General features: G+C 41.5%; 1 protein-coding gene across 1 annotated transcript in view; it reads left to right on the forward strand.

The window, feature by feature from the left end:
* The window catches only part of p4htma (prolyl 4-hydroxylase, transmembrane a), a 15,876-nt gene extending 9,427 nt beyond the window's left edge, over nucleotides 1-6,449 (forward strand). Inside the window, exons 3-9 of the mRNA XM_079848896.1 lie at nucleotides 504-682; nucleotides 1,031-1,121; nucleotides 1,994-2,159; nucleotides 4,902-5,081; nucleotides 5,164-5,254; nucleotides 5,440-5,545; nucleotides 5,642-6,449. Coding sequence (XP_079705022.1) covers nucleotides 504-682; nucleotides 1,031-1,121; nucleotides 1,994-2,159; nucleotides 4,902-5,081; nucleotides 5,164-5,254; nucleotides 5,440-5,545; nucleotides 5,642-5,838 — 1,010 coding nt within the window. The 3' untranslated portion in view covers nucleotides 5,839-6,449. The remainder of the gene's footprint in view (nucleotides 1-503; nucleotides 683-1,030; nucleotides 1,122-1,993; nucleotides 2,160-4,901; nucleotides 5,082-5,163; nucleotides 5,255-5,439; nucleotides 5,546-5,641) is intronic.
* Nucleotides 6,450-16,391: the final 9,942 nt, after the last annotated feature.

The raw sequence follows: 16,391 nt of genomic DNA on the forward strand, positions 1-16,391 counted from the left end.
ATATTATCTCAGAAGTACTGGGATAAAAGTGTATAGTTCGGATATAAACACTGATGTCTACAGAAGCAATCAAATTAGAGTAAATCACCTTTTGAAAGCAACATGGCGCTTCAAATAACGATTGTGTCAATTACATCGTTACACCAGTAGGTGGCGGCAAATGACGGTTAAAAATGTATTTGGCATTGAATCATTTTTTCAAGAAATTCGTTCAAAAAATGCTGATTCATCCAGTAATGAAACAATAAAGTACTTACAAATGAGTTTTTTAAATAATTAATTCAGATTAATTAAACATTTAAATAGACTGCAGCAATTAACATTTTGTCAGAACCTCTAGTAAGATACATGTTTATTAGTCTGTTCAGAATCGCGGGAGAATCGTGATCTCTCTCTCTCTCTCTCTCTCTCTCTCTCTCTGTCGATCTGTCTATCTATCTATATATAATCATTATAATGGAATGCATTTAAAGCAAACTGAGGCATGTTGATGTGTGTCCCAGAGATCCCAGGGTTCCTGAGTGTGGAGGAGAGCAGTGTGGTGATGCAGCTGGCCCAGCTGAAGGGCTTGACCCACAGCGCTCTCCACACGGCCCCGGACAGCCAGGAGGAACAGCTCACTCAGGACGAGCTCTTCAGCCTCCTCGACCTCAACCAGGACGGGCTTCTGCAGAGGGAGGAGGTCAGCCGCAGTCTCCTACACTTGTGTCAGTTCAACAGAAATTCTGTCATCATTTACTCACCCCCATATCTTTTCTGCAGCTTTTACTGTGAAACTAAGAGTGAGTTGGAATATTTTCACAGAATAATGACTTCCGGTATATCGCCAAAACATTATAGTGCTTCTTTGATAGCTTAATATCTCATTTGTTGTTCCACGGAGGAATCTCATGCAGGTTGAAATGACACGAGAGTGAGTAAATGATGACAGAATTCTCTCCCTTTCGAGGATGAGAGTGAATATGGAGAGAGAGAGAAGCAAGAGATGAAATACATTTTCCCAGAGTTAAAAGCATCTGTTCTGCCACAGATTTTGAGTCTGTCCCATTCGACTGATGGATCTTGGCTGAGCTCATACAATTTACGGAAAATCCACACCGGGCTTGAGACCAACCCTTCTGGTAAGTGTGTGTGTGTGTGTGAGAGAGAGAGTGGTGGGTCTGATACAATGACACAACATGCAATGTTTTCTAGCAGCTTCCGGATGGATCCTATTAGAGTCTCATTATTATGAGGGTTACACACACACACACATCCGCCTCAAATACGGACTCACCGAGGTAGTGTCCCCTCTTCCGGTCCCCCTGCCCTATTGTCTGGAGAGCATCCCGCTGTGGTTCGGTTCCGGAGGGGAAAGAGTGAAGACTCACTGACCCGCGAGTAAAGGAGAAAAATAGAGAAATGCTATTCTCTTTATTCTCGCCTTGTTCATTGTAACGCTGCCGTCAACTGTAATATTTTTTTGGTGCTGTTTGCTGAGACGAGCATCTCTATTGCTCTCGCTCGTACTTAAAGCTGAGGAATCAAACACACCCCTAACCCTAAATATTAAACCTCAGCATGTAACTTGTCCCGCACCATTTGTGATTTTGTTATCGACATGAATGATAACTGAAAGCATGCGTCTTGTTGACTAATCCCATTGAGTTACAATGAAGGAATGATCCAAGCCATATATAGAAACTAGAATATCTTAGAGACTTATAAACAGGCTCTCTTGACTTGGACCTGAAGGAAACCACTTAGAACACGCTAGCAACCACATAACAGTGCATTAAAACCATTCAGAACAACCATCTAGCAACATCCTTGCAACCACATAACAATAAACTAGCATTGCACATGAAAATGAAATATAAATTCCAATGAATCAATTTTTTTTTTATCATGACATCTTGCTTTTTTAAATGGTCGAATGGAAGCATAATGTGCAGATTCAGAGTGTGATTTTAATGCTGCATGACTGAGATTGGGGTCTGGTGTGCGTTTGCAGGAGTTCTGTCTCTGCAGGAGTTTAAGCGTGTCAGTGGAGGAGTGTTGCAGTACAGTGGAGCTGGACAAGGCTTGGACGGAAACGGCGAGGTCAGGCAGAGAAGCACACACACACGGCTTTACCTCGGAGAGGGCACACACCACCTGCTGAAGAGCATCAGAAACAGGTGATGCAGTCTGATGGCCGCTGTAGTGGTTAAAGCTCAGGGCTGGGACACTAAAGGATCCTGGTTCCATCCATCACAATTGTGCACTTGGCGCTTAAAGATAGTTCACCCTCAAATGAAAAGTCTGATAATGTTTGGTCCGTGTATCTTCTGATAATTTGATCTTCTACTTAAGAAGATTTATAGAGAAATGTGAAATTGTTTGTTGTTGTTTTTCCCATTTTTTGCTTAAAAGTCCTACCCTGGAAATCCAGAGTTCTCGCGAGAGCACAAGTTGAATTTGCTCAGCGAGTTTACTCTGGCGTCGCGTAATGTTGCTCATTAAATATGCCCTCGATCTGAGCTGCACCAATCACATCGGGTTATCTGATATAGGCGGGCCAGAGGCGAGCTAAACAGATGACGACAGCGCTGTGACGTCGAAGTCATTTGTAAACATTGCAAGATGGCTATGGATGAACACCAGTTGTTTGAAACGGCTTTGGCCGCTACAATGAACGAGTTAGACTTGGCTTTTAATCTAAAAGAGGAACAGAAGACGGCACTTGAACCGTTCCTTTGCAAGAAGGATGTTTTTGCTGTTTTGCCGACCGGATACGGCAAGAGTCTAATCTACTAGTTAGCTCCGCTGGTAGCTAAGCGTATGGGGTTTATTGTTGTGATTGGTCGTAGTGTTATCCAATTGCGTGCAGTGAGATTTTCAAAATGCATGCTTGGTGCCGCCCCTCGAGCTGGCCGATTTTCATTAGTTGATGCCAGACTATTAATCTTTCAGATTTAGGTCTGGATTTCCAGGCTATAAAAGTCCCCCTGTAGTCAATAATTTTATCCCTTAAAACTAATCTTTGATTACAAAAATTACACATTTAAAAGTTTTTTCCTTGAAAAAAATAGCTTGGATGTAACTCTACACCCTTGCCTTATTTAGTAAATGTGGTTCTATGAATATGCAAATGAGCCCCGCCTCCACTCACTCACACCAGCTCAGAGATCCACTCGTTAACAATTGGTTACAAGGTAGTTTGTGACGTTAAAAACACCAGCGATTTCAAACCGTGTTTTTGGTTCACTGCAGTTTTAAGGAATTTGTACATGGTTTGCCTTAAACACCACATAGACATATAAACAACATTAAAAGCTTGATTTTCAACACGGGGACTTTAAGAAAATGAATGAGAATTAAGCTAGATTTTTCGTTTACTGCTTTAATATTTGATTCATGGGCGGCCCTGAAATGGCCCTTTCGTCTGATTGGTCTTCTGTACTGCAATCAAAGCCACTTTCAACATTTTTCCATAAAGAATTTGGTTTAGATTGATCTACTTTTAGAATTCACTCCGAAAAATTAGCTGTTTTAAGAGAAGTCATTCACAGACAATTTTATGATTAGTTTGTTTCAATTGTTTTGAAGAAAATATAGAGAGTCATTTCTTACATGGACTATTATTTTGTGGGATGGGACTAAGGCAGTACAGAAAACAGGGTGAGTTCAAAAAGGCCATTTCACACATGAGAATAAAATATTAGCAGTGAACAAATGATTTTTTACTCATGAACAAAAACGAAAAATGTAACTTAATTATATATATTTTTTTGTTTCTTAAACAAAACGAAAAAACAAAGAACAAAATTCTTGTTTCTCTTCGTATCTCAAATGACCAGAACATGGCCCAGACAGCAACGTTGACTTTGATTGTATGGACAAAAACTGTTGAAACATGTTTTGTTTGGTTTTGTTTTGGACACCTTCTCATTACTTTGATTGTATGGACAAAAACATGTTTATTTTTTTATTTTATTTTTTGGACACCTACTCGTTGACTTTCATTATATGTCATACATGTTTAGAACGACATGAGGATGAGTACATTTTGAAGAATGTTTCAACTGTTTTTGTCCAAACCTAGAAAAGAAAAGAAAAGAAAAGAAAAGAAAAGAAAAGAAAAGAAAAGAAAAGAAAAGAAAACCATGTTGTGTTCTGCAGCAGAAAGACAGCCATATTGTTTTCAAATGATATGAGTGCGACTAAATGATGACAGAATTTTAATTTTTGGGTGAAATATCCCTTTAAGCCCAGGTGAGCCCAGGAAGATGGTTCTGGTGTTGTTCTGGTACATTGATTTGAGTAAAATGGTGCGTTTATGTTTTGTCGGAAAGATCATATTTATGAGTTTGAACGCAAATGAACGCCACCACAAAGTCATAAATACAAGTGGGAAGCTCGGGATTTTCTTTAAGCCTCGATCTTTTCAAGTTGGGGACTTGCCAGTGAGAAACATGGCGGAATACCACAATACGTATAGGCATTTAGCAATGACATTGTCAGGCATTTTATTTACAAAAAAAACAAGCTACAAAACTACATGCACAAAATATAATAGCATTGTAATATAACTATATAATATGTAACAATGAAGTTTACAGGGGATTCATAAATTAATCAAAAGCATAAAAAGCAAAACACTCCTTTGTTCTTCATTTTCTAGAAGTAGAGTTTAAAACCCTTGCTGTGTTTTTGTGTAGTTAAATAAGAGAAGGTGCACCGCCATCTTACTCCGATGAAAGTGACTTGAACATGCCTGACGTCGCAAACACGAATTCCCAACTCATAAATGCAAACTTCCCAGGAGAACATCTGGTAAAAAGTCTGCTAAATGGCTCCTTACTTGTGCACTAGACGTAGTACACAAAGTAGAGCTAGTTTAAGACATAAACGCACTGACAAACTTTGTTTTTCTCCAGAGTGACACGTGTAACGCGACTGCCGTCGTCGCTGGTCGATCTCAGCGAGCCAATGGAAGTTGTCCGTTACGAGCAGGGCGGGCACAGCCACGCCCACCACGACAGCAGCCCCCCCAACCCCGACAGCAGCTGCGCACACACACATCTGGCAGCAAATCACTCCAACCAAGTTGCATGCAGGTACATTTTAAGTACATTTGGTATCTAATTTGGTTGATTCGTAAAAATTCTGCGGCATAATAAAGGTGTTTCTATCTCCCAGGTATCTGACGGTCCTCATGTATCTGAACTCGGCGGATGGAGGGGGAGAGACCAGCTTCCCTGTGGCCGACAACAGGACGTATGAGGAGGAGGTGAGCCACGTCTCGTTTCTATGGCAACAGCTATGTTGCCTAGCAACCAGGCGGCAACAGGAAGAAGGACTTGAATTGTGATGGCTATCTTAAGCACTTGACGTTATGTTTGAGGGTTCACTTGAAATCTGCGCGCGTGTGTGTGTGTGTGTGTGTGTGTGTGTGTGTGTGTGTGTGTGTTTCAGGTCTTAGGTGATCTCTCTCAGCAATACTGTGATAAAGGAAATCTGAAGGTCAAACCTGTTGCTGGAACTGCTCTACTGTGGTACAACCACCTCTCAGATGGCAATGGTGATTTTCGTAATTATTCCAAACTTTTGACCGATAGTGCATGCGTAATGAATAGTAATGAACTCCACATTGTTTTTCTCCATTCATTTTAATCAGGTTGGGTTGGAGAGTTGGATGAGTTCTCTCTCCACGGCGACTGCTCGGTCACTCGTGGCTTCAAATGGACAGGGCGTGTGTGGGTGAACATCGACCCTGACCAGCAGCGTCAGGAGCGCTACCAGCGTCTGGTCTCGTGGCATCCAGAGGAGCAAAGCAAAAGGCCAGAGCATGGAGACCTTCACCAAGACCTCTGAACCAGACCTCCCGTCAGGAGTTACGCTTTACGCTGATCCAGGGTCAGTTTCCGCTAGGCAAGTCCTCATGTAAAGCCTGGTTTAGGAAATTAAAAGCTGGTCCAGTAAGAGATATACCCGGCGCTGCTGCAAGCTTGACCTTTATATAGCCGTCACCCCCTGCTCCGATGACATATCATATAATATTCATGAGCTCAACAGGGAGAATAATAGCTAAACTTTCACTGATATAATTTGCTGGTGTCAAACAAGTTATATATTCTCTATTTATGGAAGAGTTTATTTATTCAATGTTGCATATTTATTGAAATTATTTATTTGTCATATCACCATTTATTCAATTATTTATTCCTTTATTATGATTTATTAATATATATAAATGTGTGGTGTGTACATATATATTTATAAATATAGTCACATAATGTGTGTCTATTTATCTCAGGTTTGGTTAAGCACAGGTTGTCTTTATCCATTTTAATGCACTATTTCAAACAAAGAAATTGTCAGATGTGTAAGTTAAATTAAGAAATAAATTAATTCATACTTGTAGAACAGTATGGGTGGTGTGTTAATTGTTGTTAATTGTTGTGAATTAAAGCGTTAGTTCACCCAAAAATGAAAATTCTGTCATCATTTACTCACCCTCATATCGTTCCAAACCTGTAAGATCTTCAATCATCTTCCGAACACAAATGAAGATCTTTTTAATGAAATCTGAGAGATTTCTGTCCCTCCATTGACAGCTACACAACTACCACTTCGACGTTTCAAATAGTTCATAAAGAATCGTAAAATGTTTCTATGTGAATCGAGCGGTTTAGTCAACATTTTTTCTGAAGAGGCTCGATCGCTGTCTATGATAAACAGATTGAATTTAGGCTTTTATTCACATATAAACATTAATAAACTCACACATCAGTTGTGGTAAACAGAAGCTCAAGCATGTTCACTTGATGTGCGAGAACCTATTTTTTACAGTCTATGGCGAGAACCAATGAGGTTAATTCTAGTGTTACGCATCACGTTTGAGCTTCAGCAAGAACCAATGAGGTTCATTCTAGTGTTACGCATCACGTTTGAGCTTCAGCAAGAACCAATGAGGTTCATTCTAGTGTTACGCATCACGTTTGAGCTTCCTCAAGAACCAATGATGTTCATTCTAGTGTTACGCATCACGTTTGAGCTTCAGCAAGAACCAATGAGGTTCATTCTCGTGTTACGCATCACGTTTGAGCTTCAGCAAGAACCAATGAGGTTCATTCTAGTGTTACGCATCACGTTTGAGCTTCCTCAAGAACCAATGAGGTTCATTCTCGTGTTACGCAGCACGTTTGAGCTTCCTCAAGAACCAATGAGGTTCATTCTCATGTTACGCAGCTCGTTTGAGCTTCCTCAAGAACCAATGAGGTTCATTCTCGTGTTACGCAGCACGTTTGAGCTTCAGCAAGAACCAATGAGGTTCATTCTAGTGTTACGCATCACGTTTGAGCTTCAGCAAGAACCAATGAGGTTAATTCTAGTGTTACGCATCACGTTTGAGCTTCAGCAAGAACCAATGAGGTTCATTCTAGTGTTACGCATCACGTTTGAGCTTCAGCAAGAACCAATGAGGTTCATTCTAGTGTTACGCATCACGTTTGAGCTTCCTCAAGAACCAATGATGTTCATTCTAGTGTTACGCATCACGTTTGAGCTTCAGCAAGAACCAATGAGGTTCATTCTCGTGTTACGCATCACGTTTGAGCTTCAGCAAGAACCAATGAGGTTCATTCTAGTGTTACGCATCACGTTTGAGCTTCCTCAAGAACCAATGAGGTTCATTCTAGTGTTACGCATCACGTTTGAGCTTCCTCAAGAACCAATGAGGTTCATTCTCATGTTACGCAGCTCGTTTGAGCTTCCTCAAGAACCAATGAGGTTCATTCTCGTGTTACGCAGCACGTTTGAGCTTCAGCAAGAACCAATGAGATTCATTCTCGTGTTACGCATCACGTTTGAGCTTCAGCAAGAACCAATGAGGTTCATTCTCGTGTTACGCAGCACGTTTGAGCTTCTGCAAGAACCAATGAGGTTCATTCTCATGTTACGCATCACGTTTGAGCTTCAGCAAGAACCAATGAGGTTCATTCTCGTGTTACGCAGCACGTTTGAGCTTCTGCAAGAACCAATGAGGTTCATTCTCGTGTTACGCAGCTCGTTTGAGCTTCCTCAAGAACCAATGAGGTTCATTCTCGTGTTACGCAGCACGTTTGAGCTTCTGCAAGAACCAATGAGGTTCATTCTCGTGTTACGCATCACGTTTGAGCTTCAGCAAGAACCAATGAGGTTCATTATCGTGTTACGCAGCTCGTTTGAGCTTCCTCAAGAACCAATGAGGTTCATTCTCATGTTACGCAGCACGTTTGAGCTTCAGCAAGAACCAATGAGGTTCATTATCGTGTTACGCATCACGTTTGAGCTTCAGCAAGAACCAATGAGGTTCATTCTCGTGTTACGCAGCACGTTTAAGCTTCTGCAAGAACCAATGAGGTTCATTCTCGTGTTAAGCAGCACGTTTGAGCTTCTGCAAGAACCAATGAGGTTCATTCTCGTGTTACGCATCACGTTTGAGCTTCTGCAAGAACCAATGAGGTTCATTCTCATGTTACGCAGCTCGTTTGAGCTTCCTCAAGAACCAATGAGGTTCATTCTAGTGTTACGCATCACGTTTGAGCTTCAGCAAGAACCAATGAGGTTCATTCTCGTGTTACGCAGCACATTTGAGCTTCAGCAAGAACCAATGAGGTTCATTATCGTGTTACGCATCACGTTTGAGCTTCAGCAAGAACCAATGAGGTTCATTATCGTGTTACGCATCACGTTTGAGCTTCAGCAAGAACCAATGAGGTTCATTCTAGTGTTACACATCACGTTTGAGCTTCCTCAAGAACCAATGATGTTCATTCTCATGTTACGCAGCACGTTTGAGCTTCAGCAAGAACCAATGAGGTTCATTATCGTGTTACGCATCACGTTTGAGCTTCAGCAAGAACCAATGAGGTTCATTATCATGTTACGCATCACGTTTGAGCTTCAGCAAGAACCAATGAGGTTCATTATCGTGTAACGCATCACGTTTGAGCTTCAGCAAGAACCAATGAGGTTCATTCTAGTGTTACGCATCACGTTTGAGCTTCCTCAAGAACCAATGATGTTCATTATCGTGTTACGCATCACGTTTGAGCTTCCTCAAGAACCAATGATGTTCATTCTCATGTTACGCAGCACGTTTGAGCTTCAGCAAGAACCAATGAGGTTCATTATCGTGTTACGCATCACGTTTGAGCTTCCTCAAGAACCAATGATGTTCATTATCGTGTTACGCATCACGTTTGAGCTTCAGCAAGAACCAATGAGGTTCATTATCGTGTTACGCATCACGTTTGAGCTTCAGCAAGAACCAATGAGGTTCATTCTAGTGTTACGCATCACGTTTGAGCTTCAGCAAGAACCAATGAGGTTCATTCTCATGTTACGCAGCACGTTTGAGCTTCAGCAAGAACCAATGAGGTTCATTATCGTGTTACGCATCACGTTTGAGCTTCAGCAAGAACCAGTGAGGTTCATTCTAGTGTTACGCATCACGTTTGAGCTTCCTCAAGAACCAATGATGTTCATTCTCGTGTTACGCATCACGTTTGAGCTTCCTCAAGAACCAATGAGGTTCATTCTAGTGTTACGCATCACGTTTGAGCTTCCTCAAGAACCAATGAGGTTAATTCTAGTGTTACGCATCACGTTTGAGCTTCCTCAAGAACCAATGATGTTCATTCTCGTGTTGCGCAGCACGTTTGAGCTTCAGAAAGAACCATTGAGGTTCATTCTAGTGTTACGCATCACGTTTGAGCTTCCTCAAGAACCAATGAGGTTCATTCTAGTGTTACGCATCACGTTTGAGCTTCCTCAAGAACCAATGATGTTCATTCTCGTGTTGCGCAGCACGTTTGAGCTTCAGAAAGAACCAATGAGGTTCATTCTAGTGTTACGCATCACGTTTGAGCTTCAGCAAGAACCAATGAGGTTCATTATCGTGTTACGCATCACGTTTGAGCTTCAGCAAGAACCAGTGAGGTTCATTCTAGTGTTACGCATCACGTTTGAGCTTCCTCAAGAACCAATGATGTTCATTCTCGTGTTGCGCAGCACGTTTGAGCTTCAGAAAGAACCAATGAGGTTCATTCTAGTGTTACGCAGCACGTTTGAGCTTCAGCAAGAACCAATGATGTTCATTCTCGTGTTGCGCAGCACGTTTGAGCTTCAGAAAGAACCATTGAGGTTCATTCTAGTGTTACGCATCACGTTTGAGCTTCCTCAAGAACCAATGAGGTTCATTCTAGTGTTACGCATCACGTTTGAGCTTCCTCAAGAACCAATGATGTTCATTCTCGTGTTGCGCAGCACGTTTGAGCTTCAGAAAGAACCAATGAGGTTCATTCTAGTGTTACGCATCACGTTTGAGCTTCAGCAAGAACCAATGAGGTTCATTATCGTGTTACGCATCACGTTTGAGCTTCAGCAAGAACCAGTGAGGTTCATTCTAGTGTTACGCATCACGTTTGAGCTTCCTCAAGAACCAATGATGTTCATTCTCGTGTTGCGCAGCACGTTTGAGCTTCAGCAAGAACCAATGAGGTTCATTCTCGTGTTACGCATCACGTTTGAGCTTCAGCAAGAACCAATGAGGTTCATTCTCGTGTTACGCAGCACGTTTGAGCTTCAGCAAGAACCAATGAGGTTCATTCTCGTGTTACGCATCACGTTTGAGCTTCCTCAAGAACCAATGAGGTTCATTCTCATGTTACGCAGCACGTTTGAGCTTCAGAAAGAACCAATGAGGTTCATTCTAGTGTTACGCAGCACGTTTGAGCTTCAGCAAGAACCAATGAGGTTCATTCTCGTGTTGCGCAGCACGTTTGAGCTTCAGAAAGAACCAATGAGGTTCATTCTAGTGTTACGCAGCACGTTTGAGCTTCCTCAAGAACCAATGAGGTTCATTCTAGTGTTACGCATCACGTTTGAGCTTCCTCAAGAACCAATGATGTTCATTCTCATGTTGCGCAGCACGTTTGAGCTTCAGAAAGAACCAATGAGGTTCATTATCGTGTTACGCATCACGTTTGAGCTTCAGCAAGAACCAGTGAGGTTCATTCTAGTGTTACGCATCACGTTTGAGCTTCCTCAAGAACCAATGATGTTCATTCTCGTGTTACGCATCACGTTTGAGCTTCCTCAAGAACCAATGAGGTTCATTCTAGTGTTACGCATCACGTTTGAGCTTCCTCAAGAACCAATGAGGTTCATTCTAGTGTTACACATCACGTTTGAGCTTCCTCAAGAACCAATGATGTTCATTCTCGTGTTGCGCAGCACGTTTGAGCTTCAGAAAGAACCAATGAGGTTCATTCTAGTGTTACGCATCACGTTTGAGCTTCCTCAAGAACCAATGAGGTTCATTCTAGTGTTACGCATCACGTTTGAGCTTCCTCAAGAACCAATGATGTTCATTCTCGTGTTACGCAGCACGTTTGAGCTTCAGAAAGAACCAATGAGGTTCATTCTAGTGTTACGCATCACGTTTGAGCTTCCTCAAGAACCAATGAGGTTCATTCTCGTGTTGCGCATCACGTTTGAGCTTCAGCAAGAACCAATGAGGTTCATTCTCGTGTTACGCAGCTCGTTTGAGCTTCCTCAAGAACCAATGAGGTTCATTCTCGTGTTACGCAGCACGTTTGAGCTTCCTCAAGAACCAATGAGGTTCATTCTCATGTTACGCAGCACGTTTGAGCTTCCTCAAGAACCAATGAGGTTCATTCTCATGTTACGCAGCTCGTTTGAGCTTCAGCAAGAACCAATGAGGTTCATTCTCGTGTTACGCATCACGTTTGAGCTTCAGCAAGAACCAATGAGGTTCATTCTCGTGTTACGCATCACGTTTGAGCTTCAGCAAGAACCAATGAGGTTCATTCTCGTGTTACGCATCACGTTTGAGCTTCAGCAAGAACCAATGAGGTTCATTCTCGTGTTACGCAGCACGTTTGAGCTTCAGCAAGAACCAATGAGGTTCATTCTCGTGTTACGCATCACGTTTGAGCTTCAGCAAGAACCAATGAGGTTCATTATCGTGTTACGCAGCTCGTTTGAGCTTCCTCAAGAACCAATGAGGTTCATTCTCGTGTTGCGCATCACGTTTGAGCTTCCTCAAGAACCAATGAGGTTCATTCTCGTGTTACGCATCACGTTTGAGCTTCAGCAAGAACCAATGAGGTTCATTATCGTGTTACGCATCACGTTTGAGCTTCAGCAAGAACCAATGAGGTTCATTCTCGTGTTACGCATCACGTTTGAGCTTCAGCAAGAACCAATGAGGTTCATTCTCGTGTAACGCATCACGTTTGAGCTTCAGCAAGAACCAATGAGGTTCATTCTCGTGTTACGCATCACGTTTGAGCTTCCTCAAGAACCAATGAGGTTCATTCTCATGTTACGCAGCACGTTTGAGCTTCCTCAAGAACCAATGAGGTTCATTCTAGTGTTACGCATCACGTTTGAGCTTCAGCAAGAACCAATGAGGTTCATTCTAGTGTTACGCATCACGTTTGAGCTTCTGCAAGAACCAATGAGGTTCATTCTCGTGTTACGCAGCACGTTTGAGCTTCAGCAAGAACCAATGAGGTTCATTATCGTGTTACGCATCACGTTTGAGCTTCAGCAAGAACCAATGAGGTTCATTCTCGTGTTACGCAGCACGTTTGAGCTTCCTCAAGAACCAATGAGGTTCATTCTAGTGTTACGCATCACGTTTGAGCTTCAGCAAGAACCAATGAGGTTCATTATCGTGTTACGCAGCACGTTTGAGCTTCAGTAAGAACCAATGATGTTCATTCTCGTGTTATGCAGCACGTTTGAGCTTCAGCAAGAACCAATGAGGTTCATTGCAGAAAATTTGGACTAAACTGCTCAATCCATATGGATTAGTTTTATGATCTTCTTTATGAGTTTTTTAAAGCATCGAAGTGGTATTTGCGTAGCTGTAACTGGAGGAACAGAAATCTCTCAGATTTCATTAAAAATATATTCATTTGTTTTCTGAAAATGAACAAAAGTCTTACGGGTTTGGAATGACATGAGGGTGAGTAATTAATGAAAGAATTTTATTTTTGGGGGGATCTAACCTTTTAAACCTCATCAGCTGTCACTGATACACAAGTGCACATTTTCCCCACAAGAGGGCATTATCTTCACTTACACTTACAAAGGTCTCTTCTTGCATGTGCACAGCAGTTATAATGCCCATGCAGCACTTGTAAGTCAGCAGTGTAGGGAGCAGCACATTCCAGGGCACAGTTTTATGGCAGGGCCCCTGTCTTACTGCAACAGTGGAGAAAGGTTTGCAACATTTCGATTGGATAATGGTGGACTAGCACAAACAAATGTCCAACACCATCAGATAAGGATGCTAGGGCAACTGACTGACTCTTCAAGCTTGGGAAGGACGGGACTTCTCCATGATCCACAGGCAGTTTCTGCCCTGCACCCATCATGAGACTAATCCCTAAGGTTTAAGCCAACCGCCACAAAAAATCTTTAGGACTTTTTGGACCCAAGAGCAGTGACTGAAACAAAGGGAGGCCGCAATGATTCATCCTATCCATTAATGTTTGGAAATCAGTGACAGCTATTTGTTGGTCAACATCTCACACAAATTCAGCTGTTAATGTACAAATTAATGTTTGCATGGCAGTCTTTTTCCATCTTGTTTATAATGTTGCCAAAGGTATTCTAGTGGTGGTTTGGAAAGTGAGAAATGCATTGGTAAAACTTTAAAGACACTGTATGTGTGCTTTAGATTATGCAAATGAGTTCCACAGGGGAAAGAAGGGAGGGCCAGCAGCCAATCACAGCACTGGAATTGAGAAGCGCCAAATTGCCATCTCTTCCTCATTGGAAAAGGATAAACGTACCCTTTCAACAGACACACCTTCTCCGGATCATCCAGTGAGACATTAACAGATACATACAAGGTCTGAGCTTCTGGCCCGTAACAGGGAAGGCAGCAACAGATACTTTCAGGTTCTGAGTCTCCCATCTAGAGAGACTGTAACAGATACGCCGTCCTGAGTCTCCAGCCTGCAAAGCTGAGTCAACAGCCAATGAGGAAAGAGACATTATCAAAGACTACGTTCAGAGTCTTCATCCAGCGAGACAGTAACGATAACAGCATGTCCCGAGTCTCCATGCCAGAGAGACAAAATCAGATTTGACATACAGACACATTTGAAACAAGGTTAAGCTCCGGAGTGCAAACATTCACTTCAAGGTACCTTCGTCTGCATGTTCCAGATTGTCAAGGTCCTTCTGCACCAATACTTCAGGGCCTCATCTGTGTGTTCAAGATTAGGACCCTTTTGGTGCTCCAGGAGATCAGCATCCTACAGATCTTCATGTTCAAGGCTGTTGAGATGATTCTGGCTCCTTTCCCCACTGCATTGTCACCCAGAACCCGTCCGGTGGAAGACGTCACCGCCATCAGACTGCTCACTCGACCACCTGGAACTTAAATATCACTCTACCAAAACCTCTTTCCAGAGACCTTGGCATTGCTGTATATTATCAGTATATGATTTTCTAATTTACATTAGAGGTAATATAACTGATTCTAGTGAATAACAAATAATATTTAATTCATTTGTTTGATGTATAATAAGGGTCTTCACCTTATTTGTTTCAGAGGAACATCAATTTATCTTTCCATAGGATAATGTATCTCTGCCATAGCCACACCCCACTTAATCACTTGTATTTTATGCATCCTGTGCACTTTATTCCTTTATCATGCACGGTATTAATTTAGTAGTTATGTTGATTTACTCTTCTTTATCTTTTATTTCATTTTAAATAAAACTTCTTTTATTACACCTGTGTCTTGTGTTAAATACAGAATAAGATAATTGTCTTGAGATAATACAGAAGACGCTCTACAAGTTAACAATATCTCATGAATCCTTCAGATTGGTCTGATGACAAACTTTCTGAGCATGAAAGAAGATATTGTGAAGAATGTCAGCAACCAAACAGTTTCCCACTGACTTCCATAGAATTTGGGGCCCATCAACTGTTTGGTTACCAGCATTCTTCAAAATACATTCTTTTGTGTTCAATGGAATAAAGAAAGGGGTTTGGAACAACTTGAGGGTGAGTAAAGATGACATGATTTTCTGTTTTGGGTTAACTATACATGGCCAAAATTCAGAATATTATATGGTGCCCATACAGACCAAATCCTTACATTTTTGGTGCCCATTTTAAGCATAAATCACAAGAGTAGTAAGGGTTAGTTGCAATATGTTGACAATAAATGTTGACTATATATATATATATAATAAATGAGGTGTCTTGTCTTTTGAGTTTTAATGGTCCAGGTCTGGCAGTGATATTTTAGATAGTGTGAAACTCATGAGGCACGATTATAGAAATGCACGTATGCATCCTCAAGGGATTCTAACAGCAATTTGATAGTCATCATGATAGTCATCATTTTAGAAACCTTAGTTCCTGTTTGTACTTTAAGAGAGCTATAGTATATTCTCTGAAAGCTATGACACATGCTATATTCAAAAGAAAAATATTTTTCTTGTTTTCAAGTATGGCATATGTGTGTGTGTATATATAGTCTTTCTTTAGTTTTATTTCTCCTGTACTGTTGCAGCCGAGGGAACTCGAGAGACCTGCGTGTAAGCTCTTATTGCAAAAGATCCTTTAATACCCCTGGATCTTGAGGCTTAATACAGAGTTTATGGAATTTTGGGGCTTTTGGTGACTCACGAATAGTTTCTCGCAGCTGTTTGGCTGTGCTTGTATGTATTATGCACTGTAGGCCTATATATTATGATATTTTCTGCCAGTGAATAGCATTGGCAAAATACCTTTTATATCCACTTCAGTACAATGCAAACTACTTGGGTTCTTAAGGTCCAAAGTTAACTCACTCTACAAACATAAATGTAACTATATTTCTTTAAAAACAATGACATTTTGACCCAATTCGAAGGCTTCATCAGACAAATATATTTATTATTATTAAAAAGAACTGTATAGCATGCTGAAAGTCCAAAGGCAACAGTTAAACAAGAAGGTTTAAGTCCAGGTTCAATGCAGGTTCCTTTTACCAAACCACATTTATTCTTCCTTTTTCACCAGGTCCTCAAGCTAATAATCAACCCAGTGTACTCAAATTAAACCAGCATTGATGACTTCATGAGTTGCTCACTCGGTGCGTTTCTGTATTTAGTCAGGCTAGCAGTTTATCTCTGCAATTCACAAATCCAACAGTCATCTTCTGACATTCCTCGACAGCAATGCATACCTATGTACTTTTCTAGATGCATACTAGTTTGTATCAGTACGCGTGTCTAGTCAGGTACGCGTTTGTGTGACTGACTTCATCGGACATCAGCCAATCACAGACGACCGCACGTCCGTCAGCCAATCACAGCGCCGCGTCGAGCGTTACAGCC

The sequence above is a fragment of the Squalius cephalus genome (assembly GCF_949319135.1).
Source record: "Squalius cephalus genome assembly, chromosome: 18".
Taxonomy (NCBI): Eukaryota; Metazoa; Chordata; class Actinopteri; order Cypriniformes; family Leuciscidae; genus Squalius; species Squalius cephalus.